Source organism: Priapulus caudatus, unplaced genomic scaffold (assembly GCF_000485595.1).
Source record: "Priapulus caudatus unplaced genomic scaffold, Priapulus_caudatus-5.0.1 Scaffold1891, whole genome shotgun sequence".
In the NCBI taxonomy this organism is placed as follows: domain Eukaryota; kingdom Metazoa; phylum Priapulida; class Priapulimorpha; order Priapulimorphida; family Priapulidae; genus Priapulus; species Priapulus caudatus.
The window spans coordinates 14,510-31,978 of NW_014578952.1; the positions used below are offsets into that span (position 1 = coordinate 14,510).

Sequence of the window (17,469 nt, forward strand, 5' to 3'; positions counted from 1 at the left end):
CTCTCTCTCTCTCTCTCTCTCTCTCTCTCTCTCTCTCTCTCTCTCTCTCTCTCTCTCTCTCTCTCTCTCTCTCTCTCTCTCTCTCTCTCTATCGTGCGCGCTGCATTTCCAAGTGCGGTAACATCTAGAATGACATATCTAGAACAGACGTTATCTTTTCGCTAGCCTACTTACGGCACCTCAGCGTTATCGCTATACCGTAGTAACGATAAATAAAGCAATCCCTTCTTTTATACGGTCACGTTTAAAACCGACAGCGTAGGACGTAATCAGCTTTACGATGTTTGTTTGAACTGGGCGCGGGAGATTCATTTATTCATTCTTTCATTCATTCATTCGTTTATTCATTTATTCATTCGTTCGTTCGTTCATTTATTTATTTATGTATTTATTCATTCTTTCATTTATTTATTCGTTCATTCATTTATTTATTCATTTATTTATTTATTCATTCTTTCTTTCTTTCTGTCAGTCATTTATTCATTCATTCGTTCATTCATTCATTTATTCATTCGTTCGTTCGTTCATTCATTTATTTATTCATTCAGTTATTTATTCATTCATCTATTCATTCTTTCTTTCTTTCTGTCAGTCATTCATTCATTCTTTCTTTCATTCATTCATTCCGGATCCGTCAAATTGTGAAATGGTTTAATATAATTAAAATAATTAAATTGTAATTAATAAAATTGTAATAATAAAATGGTTAATTTTTGGTTTAAAACATTAATTAATTAATCAATGGTTCCCTCCCGCTCTCCGTAGAAGTACATCAGCGTGTTCATGTTGAACGACTATGACCTTGAACGCTTCGGAGAACTGGAAGAAGAAGATCTAGACGACCTTCAGATTGTGAGCAGCGAGGACAGAGCGAAGATTCTCACGGCAGCCGAACTTCTACACGACTACGATGGTATGTGACGTCATACTGATGAAGATGGCAATACCCGCACGCTAATATCTTATATCGAATCCGCACTTATATCCAATCCGTGCATTCATGCGTCTTCCATCTGTGAAATATGATATACCGATCTCTTTTTGTTAGCTAACCGGATATATATCAATATATGTATATATCGGTAATGTGGCGCAATTAAGATTTTCGAATTTGTGTTTAATATGAGGTCGGACGACAAATACCACTTCTACGTAGCTTACATCTATATTTCAAAAATAGATATAGATAAAGATATAAATGTAGATATAGACATAGATGTAAATAAAATATATAAAATTCCGAGTGTTATTCGACGTATCCGCTGTGATATAAATAATATTTACGATAACAGGTGATGCAGAACCAGCGCATGCGCAGCAGCAGCAGCAGCCGGAAGTGGCGGCGGAGGTGACGTCACGCGGTGAGATCAGAGACTCAGGTATCTATGCGAGCAGCGACTGCCTACAGATGACGAAACCAGCCGACGTCGATGTGTCGGCAACGACGACGACCACGACCGCCGCCAGCAGCAGCAGCGCTCCGGCGACGCTCAAACGACAAGACGCCGTGCGCACGAAGCAGAAACAAGAGCGCATCTCAAAGTTCTACGTCAATATTTGCCCGCCGGAAGAGGGCTCTGGTAAACGCCAAACGCCCGGAAGCGACGCCGACGTGAAATCGACAATGCCGAGTGAGACCGCGAGCGCCGCAATTAAAACAAAGGCAGAGCCGACGAAGACGCCCTCTGACGGGAAATCATCCGCCGACTGGAAAACAGCGAGCGTGAAATCGAAAGCGAAGCCGGGGAAGGAACACACGAAGGCACTGCGCATGTCCGTCAACATCTCACCGCTAGTGGGAGTGCCGGGCATAGATGATAGCATTCACGCGACGCAGAGCTGCGAGGCCCTCGTCGAACCGAGCGCGCCGACAGCGAGAGAGAAATCGTCGCCGCCGCTAGAGGACAGTGTGTTCAGTGCGTCGCCGGCGAGCAAGCAGCGCGTCAGACTGACGGCGACGCACCACGCCGACGGCTGCAAGAAACTCTTCTCCGACTCGAACGTCAACTACGGAGAGGTTCGCTTCAGAAGCAAGGGTGGGTTCGGGCAGCGCGCGGCGACGCTGCCGCGGCCACCTAGCGACGAACGCAAGCGCGAGTCGACGCCGTCGGCGCGTCCGTCTGCCAGAGGGCACCAGTCTCGCGTGAAGACGATCATCGAGACGTTCCAGGGACTGCGGACGTGGAGGGAGTCGTCGCTACGCCCCATGTCGTCGGCTGTGGCTGAGAGGTCGATGACGGCAGTGCCGTCGGTCGTCGAGGCGATGTTGAGACGGAAGCTGGGAGAGGAAGGGATCGACCTCCTGAAGGAACCATACACGACGGGAAAGGCAAGCTCGAGGAAACAACGCGTTTATCCTAATAGGTTAAAGAGTTTGATGGAAGAAGTTCTAATCTCTAAGATAGTTCTAAAGAAGTTCTAATTGAGGAAGTAATAATAATAATAATAATAATAATAATAATAATAATAATAATAATAAACAAAATTCTGGATTGAATCCCTATGTCCCAGGTTGGAACACGGTCAACCCAGAAGCCACCGGCTAATGCCGTGTTCCACTTTGTAAATAATAATAATAACAGTATAGGGTGTCGCGCCATTCCATTGTCGTTGTGAACGCGTGTGCTTCTCGCCTGCACACAGGACGGGGTCGGCGACATTCCGCCAGCTCTCATCACACGCTATGCGGCAGAGCTGTGCTACCATGCATCAGAGATCGCTAACGCCATGGAAACACTGCGCGTCACACAGCTTCACGAGAAGCAGAAACCAGCAGTAAGTGCGCATGCGCATGTCTCTGTAAATTAGGGTCTTCTGTTCTAATTTTGCACAAGGGAGAGATAGTGATCCGCTAGGGGACGGCTCTGATTGGCTAATTTTGTCTCTTATTTATTTGTATTTTTGGCTAATTTTGTTTTATTTTAGAATAAGGGTTAGGGTTAGGGTTAGGGTTAGGGTTAAGGTTAGGATTAGGGTTAGGGTTAGGGTTAACTGATTTCTATATCCACAACACACTAATAATGCGCCATCTAGCGAATCACTATCTCTCCCCTGAGACCTACTTCTTCTGTTCAATGAAACCCGACGCACGCGAACGCAACCAAACCGCGCACGTACACGCATGCGCAGAACACACACTAGCGTCATCGTGACGTCACTGCTTATAAGCCAAGCATTTTCAAGGGGGTGCTTTCAAATGTTTACTTTTCTGTGGTTTCCGTTTTATTAATACTGCGTAGACTTGGGTCACTCATTCCTCAAGCTACCAACTAAAATAATGTATATAAAAAATTATTTTGCAAAGTAGAACGACAATTTCCCTTTAAGCACATCTCTCTGTTAGACACGGGTCGATTGCTTACCCCCACCCCCACCCTCACCACCACCACCACCATTTTTAATTATTTGAGTTGGAGATCGAGGAAATGCGAAATCAACAATTGCGATATGAAATGTTTAGGTGTTCAGTGAGAAGCTGAGTGAAGCCCGCTTATTGACGAGCACCCCCGTATACAACTACTCATCAGTACAGGACTGGCTCACCTCTCTCGGTCTCCCAATGTACACCGAGAATTTGGTAAGCAACTGATTAGTAGTCGTCAGTCTCAGCTAAAATAGTTCAAATAGTTTTCACAATTCTTTCGAAATTCACGGAATATCATTTTATTATGCGTGTGTGTTAGTAGTATAGTTATATGTAGGTGATGTCCAGTTTAGATTAATCTGTAAAACCACCCATCTTCGTTTTGTGTCTATATCTAAGGTTTAATCTACTTTCCCTCTCCCTTCCCCATTCTCACTCTCTCTCTCTCCCTTCTCTTTCTCTCTACCTTCCCATTCTCTTTCTCTCTACCTTCCCATTATCTATCTCTCCCTTCGCTTTCTCTCTACCTTCCTCCTTTTCTCTCTCCCTTTGTTTCGTTGATTCGTTGTCTTTATCTATGGTTAAATCTTCTCCCTCTCTTCCTCTACATAGATGAAGCAGGGATACAGCCAAATAGAACAAGTAGCGATGCTGAGACGAACAGAACTAGAGGCGCTCGGCATATCGAAGACGTCACATCTTAGCATACTTAGTGCTGCCTGCGACCACCTACGACAACACCTGCGCAAATACGGTATAGTTAATTAGCCAGGTGATGCCAAATCAAACCTGCATGATCTCCGTATTTTTTTTATAGAGTTGATGGCGTAAACGAATTCATGTTCGTATTTTATATTCCAAACATCAAACGTTTTGTACGTGTGCCTAAATCTGCGTTTACCCTTTCCTCTGTTTCTTTTTTCATTTGTTTTTCGAGCAAAGTATTTTAACTGTGATGAAACTTGCCAACGTTTCCTTGCCAACGTTTCCTTGCCAACGTTTCCTTGCCAACGTTTCCTTGCCAATCGCTGTTTTGTACGTGAAAAAACTTGTGTCAGATATTTTCTGGTTATACTTGTCGTGTGTATGTGAAAACTATCCTTCACCCTCTATTCGTGTTGAACAATTAACGGTGCTCTGTGTAGGAAAACGTGTTATCTACATTACCTTAAATGTACATAGTACTACTTAATAAATGTATACACCTGTGACCAACCGAAATGCAGCCAGGACCCATTGGTTAAAGAGTCAAACTCTATACAGGACGAAAGGTTATTGTTATTTATTGTACAATATTGTTGTACATAGCAAATAGTATACTCATATTCTTCCAAACTTCTTACAAATGCGTAGATGCATTTTTCTCTTTACTGGAAGTTATTTATATATTTCATTCAATATAGTTCAACATGTATAATTACACGCTGTATATCGTTGTGGGAATATACATTTGTCTCACACCCATATTAACATGAATATGTTATTGCTAAAGTCATTTCACATTGAATCAATCGTGTTACTGCTTAAAACTATTATAGGTGCCATTCATGTTTAACTATATACACAAGTATCATCCAATATGAGATATCATATATATAATAACTACAGATATGTAGTTAGATTAAATTGATTGGAAATAAACGATTATAATCGTAATTAATCTTTTTTTTAATAGCAATTTATATTCACATCAGAGTGAGTGCAATATTCCAGGAGCACCTACAATACATTTACCTGCGTCCTGAGATTACGACATGCCTGGTTCCACGTTGACACACTCGTACTACCGATATATAGTTTATCCTGATGTTCTATAACCTATTTATGTTTGCATTAACCTTCCAATACCAGATTATTAACGGAATTGCTGCATCAGGAACTCTGTTACAAGTGTACACAATCATTCGTAAACGGGAGCTTAGTAGCTATCCTAATTCTATCATAAAATTATTAAAGCCTTGTGGTTTAATACTACCAGATCAAACGGCCACCTAAACGATGCAACGCCTATTGTGCCAAATCAAGTACAAAAATATACACCCTTCACTACAAACGTTTTTCTGATTCACTGTCTATAATTAGACATTTCAAATCTTAGTCTTATCCTCTTGGTCCCCCGATGGGACAGAGACCATTTAAATTTTAAATATTCCACTGTTATCTAGGCTGGGTAGTTCTCAAGTTGTTTGACACACTCTGAGTGTGCATACCAATCCATGATACTCCCGATAAATCAATCGAGAGATGAAATTTGTCATCGGTGTCTGCGGGTATATGCCGCATGCTTTCTGGGCAGTTGTTCAATGTAGTGAGAGTGCAGCTTTAACATAAATAACATGACCTACTTGACTATATTTCATGCAGTTGAGAAACCTTCCCCAGATGCTATACTATGAGTCTAAATGTGCCATGAAGCAGTGACTAACACCAGTAACACGGGCTGTGTCGTACGCTGTGCATCCATAAACACGTTACACCATTAGAAAATGGATGAATGACATAAATAGCACGAACGTGTGAAATGCTGGGCAATACATAACAATGTCTTTCTACTCACAGCCACAGTAGGCACATGCAACATGTTAAATCGAAGACAATTGATTTCAAAAGGCAGTTTTACCCGAAGTGTCTGCATGAGTCATCAAAATGAAACAGATGGAGATGAAGAAGTTGGTATGAAGCATGACCAAGGTGCAGGCTGTTTCCATGGTAACAACCTGGAGCACGTGTGCATTAACATGACACTTCGTTAACATACATTTACACTTGGAATTTACATATGTTTCAATATAGTTGTCAACAGTAAATTAAAGGGTAAAAACAGGTTGTTTGTGCATTATCATAACGACGTTGCATCAGTTGATGCTCTTAAATGCCAAATAACAAGGAATGGAGTAATTTAGCTTTAGAAATTAACCGTAAAATAACGAACTTCGCGACCTGCACAGGCCTGAATTCGCATAAGCCGTCACAACGCCGAAATGGAATGACTCTTGCCCTTGATGTGCAACAGATGGCAATGGAAGGAATCTACAATGCACATATCTGATAGCTAAACAAACGATAGCTAAGCATCACCTTCAGCGGCTAACCGAGTAACCGCTCATTAGCACACTGCCGTTTCCACGGCAACTATAAACATTAGTCTCCTGCCTCTGCCTTGTCGGCAGCTTCTTTCAACTTTCTCGCGGAAAGCCTGGCGTTGTCCGAGAATCCGATGCGACCCTTATTGAAGGAGTTTGGACCGGCTGACGTTGGTGTGTTCCTGACATATCGTAATGAATCATTTACCATAGAAACCATTAAAAACGATAAGGGCTAATAGTGTGGAATACAGATACGTATATGCCAACAGCGCAACATTGGTGTTCCGTCATTATTCGTCGGAAGAGCACACTATAACACACGTTGGAATCATTAAAATTAGATTTCTAGTTACTTTTAATTGATGTCGAACAGTAAATTTAGTTACGTATCATAAATCTACAGACTAGCGTGATTCAAAACTAGTTAGGAACGTTAACAGGAGTGAATGAAAACTATTTGTGTTTATTCACTCACGACATTATGCATCTACTATATAATTTGTATTTACCTGCCAATGTTCTTCATCCGCATCCGGGCTTCGCGAGGCATTTCCTCCTCCTCCTGAAAGTACGAACAAAATTTACATTTAGAAAAAACGAATTGTTACCATCTCATAAGTTGAATTTCAACATTGGCCAAATCACAATACCATCATCTGCACTCAGGGGTTCAATAACTAAAGAAGAGCTTAATGGATAAATAAAAGCAGGATTGCTCAGAAATTTTATGCATAATGACACATATACAGAAATACATAATTAATTAAAGGTAATTAAAACTCACATCACTGGAGTCATCTCCTCCAAAAACACTTGCAACAGTCTGAGATTTCTTTAGTGTGGTGTCTTGCTCTTTTGGCTTCTAAAAAAGTATTGTGAATATAAAAAAGTGACTCAACAGAGAAGGGGATGTGCACACTAACATGCGTCGCACACATGCGTGCACCTACGCATTCAACCAACTACGAATAATGTTATTATAGAAACACAGAGCTTCAAAAATACAGCATTTACACATATGCGTATTTATACTATAATTATTATAATTCTATAAACAAACACAGTCCTTGCATCTTACTAGTCGTAAACACAATCAACCTAACATAGCTCGTAAAGTCAATAACAAACATGCCAGACATCGGGGCAACTATACCACGAAAAACTCAATCAATAATTTAGAAATAATACCTGGCCTCCTAACTTCATGGAAATGCCGGGTAATGGCTTCTTCTGTGCAGCTGCCTTTGTCGCATGATCGGCAGCTTGAAGCTTCGACTTTTTCTCTTCCGGCACACCATCACTGCCGCCGTCGCTCTTTCTCTTCTCCCCAAGATGTGTGCTGCCTTGATTTACCTTATCTTGGCCTGGGAGAGGTGAAATACTGGCAAAATTTAAAAAGGGGGTAAAAATACAGGTAACTACTCAATCAGACACATTAATAAACGCTTTCAACTGCTGCCATGACAACCAATGCTAATATAGGTCACTACTGTCACCGTCCCGTATCACTTAAGCAAATGTTGCTTCCTCGAAAATAAATACCTAGTAATAATAATAAGAAACATGAATGTAGGCCGTGAGTAGTTAGTGAGATATTAGTGTTAATTCTGCATCAAGCACTAACCCACGTCTACTAAAAAATTCGTACACATATGATTAGTGATAGAACGTAAAATTTTACCTCAGAAAATTGTTAACTAAATTAAGTGTCAAATGTGCCCATACATATCTCTTTAGCATCGTACTGAGGTAAAACAGATCAGTGTAAAAATTACAAAGCAATATTCCGAACAGCACGAGTTGAATGCTAGGATCACTATCTGCCCCAAGCTTAGTCCTTGCCGACACATGCTACCTATAGAGTCGCTAATTCTGCCTTTATCACTGTCTCTGTCGTCGTCTCCACCATGATGTCCTCTAGATGGCAGCACATATGCGGGATGATTTTCAGATCGTGTCAGGAGTTGGGCGACTCGTTCTGTAAGAGAATAGCAGTGATTAATCGGTAACTGCACACGATGCTAACGCACAAATTAATAAAATAAAATACACAAATATTAATGTAACAGCAGTTGGTTGAATAACGTTTTACGTAAGGTGTTCGCCACTGTGATAATTTTGCACTGAACTATATCATGCTTGCAGCAAATGTAGATATAGCATGTGATACTGTTACACAACAACAGATACACGACTTCTCCTAGTGAAAATTTTACTACACGTGTTCCGCTCCATCTAACATGCCCCGTCACTGTCATACTTGAACACTTGCAATCAGTTCTGCTTAATTATATCGTGCATATTCTGGTTACTAGTGGTACAGTATTATGACAATATCAAATTATGTACTGCACAACTGGCTCCATCACAAACCGATTTTAACAATGCTATGTAATCGGGGTTCCAGGCAACCAGTGGCAGTACTGTAGTGCCAGTACAGTAGACCGAGTAGCTATGCTAGCACAGCAGAGGAATCTTGAAGAAAGGCATTACACCGTCACACAGGCACTTGGAACGTCTCAATAAACAAAAATTATGGTAAATAAACACGAAATGTACCAAAGTCTTAATGTTTCTCTACTCTATTTCGCCTATAATCACCTGTAAATGCCAGTCAAATGCTCATCTGCAACACGCAAGTACACCGCACGCCTGCGCTGTGCACAAACAACATGAATAAGAGAGCAGGTAGGAAAGCGTGATCGCGAAATTCGCTCGACGCTCGCTTCATTTCACACGATCACAGAACGAAAACATATCCGTTCAGCTCCCATCTTGGTATCTATGTGTACATAACTGTTCACTTGTTCGAATTATAACTCTGGCCTTTGTTCTTACCTACTCCGGACAGAGATATCTCGTGAAATCCTGCAGGAAATGTTCTCTCCGTGAAAATGTAAAGAGGACGAGATGTCTGTTTATACACGAGTAATGGGGCGCATTGCATGCTGGGATGAGCTGCTGCCGGCCTCCGAGCTCGATCCATTTCGAGGCCCGCCAAGCCAAGCACAATGCGCGCGGGCATGATGTCACGCACACACGACTACAGCGATCGATCGAAAGTAGCGCTGTTAGGGATTTTCGGATGATACCGTCCTCTTTACATTTTCACGGAGAGAACATTTCCTGCAAGATTTCACGAGCTATCTCTGGCGGGAGTAGGTAAGAACAAAGGCCAGAGTTATAATTCGAACAAGTGAACATTTATGTACACATAGATACCAAGATGGGAGCTGTTGGATATGTTTTCGTTCTGTGATCGTGTGAAATGAAGCGAGCGTCGAGCGAATTTCGTGATCACGCTTTCCTACCTGCTCTCTTATTCATGTTGTTTGTGCACAGCGCGGGCGTGCGGTGTACTTGCGTGTTGCAGATGAGCATTGGACTGGCATTTACAGGTGATTATAGGCGAAATAGAGTAGAGAAACATTAAGACTTTGGTACCTACATTTCGTGTTTATTTACCATTAATTTTTTTTATTGAGACGTTCCAAGTGCACCGTCACATCAGCGGGCAGTCACGCAATATCTACAGGGCATTTACTTAAGTATTTAATGACGATTCCATAATCATAGAGGTTTAGTCGTGCTTCACTGCTTACCATCCACTGGAATGTTTGGTTTTCTAAGGTACGGACTTCCCCCGGGTCCAGACTGGTTACTGGCGTTGCTGTGCTTCGGTGACGGCGCATCGCCGCTTTCTGAAAAAATAGACATCATGGTATAAAACATGTTACATCAGTAACATAGATGATGACATTTATCTACAGGTTAAAATTCAAACATTACCATATTCGTCGTGTTCACTCGACATCATTCACTGCTTTCACGTCTGGCAACAAATATTATGAAAACGCGACAGTATCGATGCTATGATTGTGTGAAGCTAACTGGCTTGACGATATAGCTACCAAGTGTCGCCATCTTTGAGCATAAAATGAGAGTAGGTCTTGGAATAGGGGTGCAAAAAAGTAAATAATTGATCAGATAAATAAAAAAGCGGCAAAGAACGATGGAGGAAGGAAAGCTCAATATTAGGAATAAAAAGAAAAGAAGAGAGCGAGGATTTTGTTAATAACTCAACATTATTTTTAGTTGGCAAATGAGACATGGGGTGGCGCCGCCCATCAGCACTGGCAAAGGCGCTCTATTGTTTGTAGAAATGGCGTCTACAGAGCAAAACAGTAATGTTCCACCAGAGGAGAGCTCAGAAAATGGGTCTAATTCGGGAGCTGGGGAGGCTGCCTTCAACCAATATTACTCAGAGGTATAATGGTTTTTAATTATTAAAATTGATAGCAGCTAACCCTTGTATTTGGCGACTAGCATTCTGATTGTTATTGTCATTTTCTTACGGGGTTTTCACAGTAATCCTACAGTATCACTCTGTTGAAGTTAACTTAACCACTCAACCCTCAAGTTTGGTTATGTGCTATAGATTGACATTTAAAAATTATAGGTTGCGAGGTATACATACATACATCTATGTGCGTGGTAACCCTAACACCATCCATGGAACGGCGAATGACCAGAAAGTAAATGCCATCCTTGCAGTTGCAGTTGTAACTTGTAGTTGGCTAAGACTAAAGTTGCAATGCCATTCGCATTGTCTCAATCAAGTTGTTAACATTCGTAACTTTTCCTCATGACAGGTTAAGCAAATTGAAATCGCCGATTCCTGCCTGACACCGCAACAGCAGATAGATCGTTTATTGCGGCCTGGCTCAACGTACTTGAACTTGAACCCATTCGAGGTAATACATTGCTTCCGAGTTTATAATATTTTGCATCTTCATTCAAAAGAAGTTGGCTATCACAGAGGGTCTTGTGTTGTACAGAACATGGGTTTTATTTGTAGAAAAGAACTGATATTAGCCAAATAGCCAGACCATCCACTATGGCCACAATAACCAACGCCACCAATACAACATGAACGCGCAAATCTTGGAACAAGTGGAAGAAGAGAAGGATCTTGGAGTCATAATAGCAGACTCCCTGAAATGCGACAAACAGTGCGATACAGCTGCGAAGAAAGCAAATAGTGTCTTAAGAATCATATATAGAAACATATCTTACAAAGACAAAGAAATAATCCTCCAACTATATAAGTCACTGGTGCGTCCCCACCTAGAGTATGCTGTGCAAGCATGGAACCCTCATCTTCAAAAAGACTCATCTATATTAGAAAAGGAAAACGAAGGGCTACACGAATGATATCCGAAATTCACCACCTTTCATATGAGCAGAGATTAACAAAATTAGGACTTATATATCGTTAGAACAACGGAGATTGAGGGGGGACCTCATCGAGACTTTCAAGCTAATTCATGGTCATGGAGAAGTAGATTAAACAAAATTTTTTTATCATGTCTGATTACAATAATACAAGGGGCCATAATTTAAAATTGTATGCTCCACATTCTAGGTTGGATGTAAGAATATATTTTTTTCCATTAAGTCCATTTACATTTTCAAAGGACAGGCGGCCAATTTGTTTTAGATGGGGGCGTACACAAGACCTAGACTTCCTGCCCTTCTATCCACCCCACACCTTGGTGAGGGGTGGAGTCAGTTAAATCAGTTAAATAAAGGCCACAATTCGGGGTAAATGGAAATCGTGTCATAGCTCAATAGAAATAGAACTTGGCATGAAAGCCGTGTTTCTAGTTCCACATACTTTCCATTTATCCTGTGGATTATAATGCAGATCCGTTCACGCATAATACCACTCTAGAGTCTAGACCTGCATTTTCATGTTTCTGTGTGGTTAGAGTTTAGTTCAAGATTTTTTCAATTTTGCGTTTATTGTAATAAATAGTTTTTATGCATGCATGGCCCCTATTTCGTTTTCATATTAGCCATTGGTTTTCTATTTTAATGACTTACTCCAATATAGACTAATATCAATTTTCATTTGAGATCACTTGGATGATGATTTTTCAGGTTTTGAAAGTGTCCCCAGATGTGGAGGTACCAGATATTAAGAAGATGTACAGAAAGGTTTGATTATTTAGATTCTTACCTAATGTAGTGATTTTTCGATAAATAATAAGAATAATATTAAAAGGAATTTTAATACTTACTATATTTTAGGGCATTCTGAGAGATTAGACATGCAACACTATATACTAATAACTACTATAATTTAATTTCTAATTAATAACTAAATTTCTAAAAACATTTCTGATATTGAACTATCTGTGCCTGAAGGATTTTATCGCTGAATTACTATTAATGTTATAATGTTTCAAGACAAACGGGATGTTATCAAAAGTCCATACGTGCCTTGAAATTTTAAATATTCATGGAATTTGGTGAACATGCTAAATAAACCTTTGGAGATTCTTCTCTCACCTGTTAGTTTATAGTGTAAAGGTTTTTTTTGGCTTTATGTACATATCAGATGCTGCACTCAACACTATTACCTCATAGATGCTATACATATAAAAAAAATACGACTACTAAAGAATCACAAATATGAAATGAGATGCATCCATTAATGTTCGTTGCTATTTGCACAGCTCTCAATCCTTGTCCATCCTGATAAGAACCAGGATAATGTTGAGAGAGCGCAGCAAGCTTTTGAAAGTAAGTATTCTTCACCAGCTTCTTGTGTCAATCTTTGTAGAAGCTGTAAAATCCTATATCATGATCATATTACAATCTCACAGTAATCAGTACATCAGAGTTGTTTAAGGTATCTAAGCAACAGTGACCTGGTACTATTACACTATATATCCTACTATATATAATGTACTATTCCATCATACTTTATTCTATTGTTGGAACACTAGATTAAATATGTGCATACGTTGGTTATTTGGTATTTATAAAACATGTTGTACCTTAGTTGTGAACAAGGCTTGGAAGACCTTAGAGAATGAAGAGTTGTACAAACGATGCCTCGCTGTTATAGAGGAAGCCAAAGAGATGACAAAACACATGGTTAGTGAAATTATTTTAAACTAAGGTCACGTGCCTATATATGTTCTACGGTAGTATCTCGATTTCATTTTTTGTGTACGTGACATACGTATGGGTGAAACTGTGCAACGTGTATTTTTATGCTTCATGTCACATTATGTAAATCTATATTGATAAAGGCCTAGTTCACTGACTAGTACATTATTAGCATTTCTGATCACTTTGTGTCTTGCCTTTCTAAAGAGGATGGACAGTGATGTATCAAACATCACTATCATATGTGTCTGTGTGTGTGCATGCATGCACACATGCGTGTATGTGTGTGTGTGTATGTGTGTGCGTGCGTGCGTGTGTGTACATGGAATAATTCTTTTTTGTTAGGTTGAAGAAAAGCGGAAAAAGTTAAAAAAGGAAGGAAAACCACCCTCAGTGGATGAAGATGATTCTTCCAAGGTTCATCACTTCATATTTAAACAAAATTGTCAGCAACGATTCTATAAAACTTGAGCTTTTATTTGTTTACACTTACCCGTACTTTATTAAATTAAACTCGAACAAAATATTTCCTAAACATGATATGAAATTACGATAATTTACACACCAACGACATGTTTAGTAAGATATGCAAGTTAAAAATTGTCTTTTTTCTCCTTGTGTGATTAGAAATGCAGCATCATAAACCACGAGATATTGCTATAGTGTTTGTTATTGGTGAAATAAGCAACGCCAGCTGGTAAACGTACTGATGGAAATTTTTTCCTGCTTCAGATGGATCACTCCATCTATGTGCAGACAATGAAGCTGTTTGCAGATATGGAGAGGAAGCGTAGAGAGCAAGACATGAAAGAGATGCACGAACGGTGAGCGGGCGTTCTCTCTCGCTCATGCCTCATCCTTGCAGTGTCTTACTGCTACTGCAATCACAGCTCTATCGTGGCATTTCTATTTCGTGTAATGAAGACTGTGAAAGTGCAGGTGTCGGTGTTTTCATTCTACCCTTCTTCCTCCTGTCTGTAGACGGCTGGAATAGGCAATGTTCATAGTCAGGATACACTGATCCCCGCTTTATCGGGCCTTGAATAAGTGGGCAGATCGCTAAAACGGCATACGTCTCTGAAAAACAATCCTTACGCTCGTTATTGTGTGTTCGCGGCCTAATCAAGAAATTTCATGGTTTGTGACATGTCCTGGTAAAGCAGGCGTGGGGCGACTACTGTATATTGTCATGGGGTGAATACATACATCTTCCGTGTGAACATGCAGTTATTTCCCTCAAACCTTTCAGGAAGCGGAAAAGAGAAGAGGAAATCGCAGCTGCCGAGAAGCAGAAGATGGATGCAGAGTGGCAGAAAAACTTTGACGTAATATCTCAGTTGTTCTCACATATCTATATTGAATATCTACATAGTTTTCACCGGTAATAAAGTTGATAAACGTTGAGACAGTGTGAAAATTTTAATGCGATACTTAATCAGCATTTAAAAACCGAGTGCTGATGTTTTGAAGTGGTGATGCACATCTGACTTGACTCATTACTGTGTAATTCACACTGGTAGTGACTAGTGTTAGCATAAAATCAGTGCACCTATTTTTCATTTGACCTTTGTCATCATTTCTATGCCATGTTGATATTAACTAGTCAATCATGCCTATCAAAATCATATTGGCCTATGAAGTCGGGGGACATTTATGAAAAGGCCCAGGTCAGGAGGAAACAATTTATTATGCTGAGTAGTCGTGAAATTTGTTGTCGTCGTTTTTTAATTTGTTACGCTGACGTTAGTAAAATCGAATGTCGCCATGACAAGAGACCATCATTATTGCGTTGCAGGAATCGCGCGACGGCCGAGTGAACAGTTGGCGGGATTTCAAGACGGGGTCGAAAGCCAAGAAGCAGAGAACATTCCTGAAACCGCCAAAGACGAAGCAGGAGCATCGCTGATGATGGCCCGTTGCATGATAGAGACAGATTTGTGTAGTTTTTATATAGTGATCCATTGAAGTTGTAGTACCAATTTTACTACCCAGATGAGCAGGCAGCCAACATTATTTACGAATAGCGTGCAGGTATGCAGAAATCGGTCCAAATGTCGCTGAAAGAACGTTATGCACAAGTTTTTCTCGATATCGCGTGATGTCAGTTGTAAATTATGAGGTTTATTAAAAAAAGGCAATGTACATAATATTGTGGCCGTATTTTTGTCACATCGAAAGCTGTTCGTTACATCATGGTAAGCTCTGTAAGAGGTGTGTTTCTCATTAGGTTTTTCGGTGATCGTGTATTTCTGTTGGCAGCCCTTGTGCCACGCATTAAGTGTTCGCCTCAATGTTCATTTCACTTCAAAATTGTAGAGCGTTCCGCTATACGTACGACAGCTCATCGATGTAACGTTTGTCCCGAAAAAGTTTGTTCTTTATGTTTTGAGAGCGACTGTTCGATCTATGACATTCATCGATGATGTAAACTTCCACTTTTGTTGTTGTTGTCATTAGTGATAATTTTCCTGTGAGGTTCAAGAACCAGATTATTATGACTTTTTAGTGGTACCCATTATCATTATGTGTGATCTCGTAGTTTTACATAATGACGTCAGTTACAGATTCTTAGATGAAATGTTAAAACTGTAAATCTAGAAACACATTTCCAGCGAGGTGTGAAATTCAAGTGACTAAGTCAACAGTTAGAGACAGTTATACACATATTTCTGGTGCTCGGTGGTAATTATTGACGCGTTCTACATGTTCTAGTAATTTATTGACCGATTTAATCTTTATCGTAGCAAAAAACATGGTAGTTAAAAGCTCTGAGCTGATAGAGTTAATATCTGCATTTTTCTCGTCACAGTACACAGATAAATACCTAGTTCCATTACATTTTTATTGTAATCTAAAGAAAATACCAGCTCGTTACGAGAATGTAGTGTGTAACACAACCACATTTGATACAGGACAAATGACCATCTCATCTGTATCCCTTGCAGCGAGTGTTCGCAGCTGTCAAAACTTCACCCCTAATGAGAATTCTCCCTGCCCCACCCACGCGCGGGCGTGCGTGCAAGCATGAGCCTCGGAATCCATTTAGACATCGAACAGAGTGCTGATATTACGGCTGTCGTATGTTTAACCATAGATATCATATATACACAGTGTGTGTATGATACTTGTGTGGCACCACGTACGTTGGCACTTGGCGATCACCATAGCAACGTCGTGTTGATATCACCTTGATGTTTGTTTTCGAACGTAGGGCATGTTATCTTGTCTGTATACGCCTGTCTATGACGACTATTACGTGAAGTAAACCAGTTGTTCTACATTTATGGCGTTGACCACTGATTTAGTATTCGTTGATTTATAAATTACTTTTAAATTTATTTTAATCCGTTATTAGATTTTTAATAAGGAATAGGTTGGTAGAGAAAGATGGCATCTGGCGAACACACATACACAAGGATCAGCAACGTAAAATTGTATGGGAATGACACCCATCAGAAATATTCTAGATTTACATAGAATCTAAGAAATCGACAGTAAATACGCCATTTGTTTACCATAGTATCAGGAGTGGATAATAGAGTCATGCTCCTCTCTATGATCCACTCCTGATAGTATGGCTCATAGGGTCTATGTCCCCGAGGGTACTGCCGGAACGTACCCTGGGTTCGGTCCGGTATACCGGAACGTACCCTGGTCACTATTTGATATGGTTAGGATTAGGATTAGGGTTAGGGTTCGGGTTAGGGAGTAGGCGTAGGCGACTCCCTAGACTCGTTAGTGGAGTAGGCGAGGTACGGTCCGGCATATTAGATAGTACCAGGGTACGTTCCGGTATACCGGACCGTACTATACCGGAACGTACCCAGGGTACGTTCCGGCAGTACCCCGGGGGACATAGACCCTCTCAGCGATAGTATGATATCATACTAGTGCAGGTTTCACAGCTAGATAATAAATATTGGGTACCGTAGTACCACGACTTTAAAACATGTAGGTTTTTCTAAATGGAAGGCTGTTCCAATTTAAGCTGTTTCTTCATGGTAGCATAGGTGTAAGGTGGTAGGTGGTAGTAAGGTGGTCCTCGTCCCAGTCCTCACC

At 40.5% G+C, this 17,469-nt stretch overlaps 3 protein-coding genes across 3 annotated transcripts in view; 2 read left to right on the top strand and 1 right to left on the bottom strand.

The window, feature by feature from the left end:
* Positions 1-5,024, top strand: part of LOC106817844 (SAM and SH3 domain-containing protein 1-like) — a 10,239-nt gene extending 5,215 nt beyond the window's left edge. Inside the window, exons 5-9 of the mRNA XM_014822548.1 lie at positions 764-913; positions 1,293-2,329; positions 2,644-2,775; positions 3,461-3,577; positions 3,977-5,024. Of these exons, the coding sequence (XP_014678034.1) occupies positions 764-913; positions 1,293-2,329; positions 2,644-2,775; positions 3,461-3,577; positions 3,977-4,132 (1,592 nt within the window). The 3' untranslated portion in view covers positions 4,133-5,024. The remainder of the gene's footprint in view (positions 1-763; positions 914-1,292; positions 2,330-2,643; positions 2,776-3,460; positions 3,578-3,976) is intronic.
* LOC106817845 (PEST proteolytic signal-containing nuclear protein-like) lies at positions 4,632-10,376 on the bottom strand. The gene is made up of 7 exons (XM_014822549.1): positions 10,240-10,376; positions 10,053-10,151; positions 8,306-8,428; positions 7,639-7,814; positions 7,235-7,312; positions 6,960-7,012; positions 4,632-6,629 (listed from the first exon to the last, which is right to left on the bottom strand). Exons 1-7 carry the CDS (start codon positions 10,265-10,267, stop codon positions 6,506-6,508), a joined length of 681 nt encoding a protein of 226 aa, XP_014678035.1. The 5' UTR covers positions 10,268-10,376; the 3' UTR covers positions 4,632-6,505.
* A 221-nt stretch (positions 10,377-10,597) lies between these two features.
* Positions 10,598-16,690, top strand: LOC106817847 (dnaJ homolog subfamily C member 8-like). Its single transcript, XM_014822550.1, has 9 exons — positions 10,598-10,717; positions 11,103-11,204; positions 12,394-12,450; positions 12,972-13,038; positions 13,301-13,395; positions 13,756-13,827; positions 14,143-14,234; positions 14,660-14,735; positions 15,206-16,690. The coding sequence occupies exons 1-9, from the start codon at positions 10,613-10,615 to the stop codon at positions 15,314-15,316; spliced, it is 777 nt and encodes a 258-aa protein (XP_014678036.1). The 5' UTR covers positions 10,598-10,612; the 3' UTR covers positions 15,317-16,690.
* Positions 16,691-17,469: the final 779 nt, after the last annotated feature.

Coding starts and splice junctions, on each gene's coding strand:
- LOC106817845 (XM_014822549.1), bottom strand. CDS start 10,267: ATGATGTCGAGTGAACACGACGAATATG. Junction 8,429..10,052: donor ACCAAACATTCCAGTGGATG/GTAAGCAGTGAA, acceptor ATTCTCTTACAG/AACGAGTCGCCCAACTCCTG. Junction 7,815..8,305: donor CAGAATTAGCGACTCTATAG/GTAGCATGTGTC, acceptor CACCTCTCCCAG/GCCAAGATAAGGTAAATCAA.
- LOC106817847 (XM_014822550.1), top strand. CDS start 10,613: ATGGCGTCTACAGAGCAAAACAGTAATGTTCCACCAGAGGAGAGCTCA. Junction 10,718..11,102: donor TCAACCAATATTACTCAGAG/GTATAATGGTTT, acceptor TCCTCATGACAG/GTTAAGCAAATTGAAATCGC. Junction 13,396..13,755: donor AAGAGATGACAAAACACATG/GTTAGTGAAATT, acceptor CTTTTTTGTTAG/GTTGAAGAAAAGCGGAAAAA.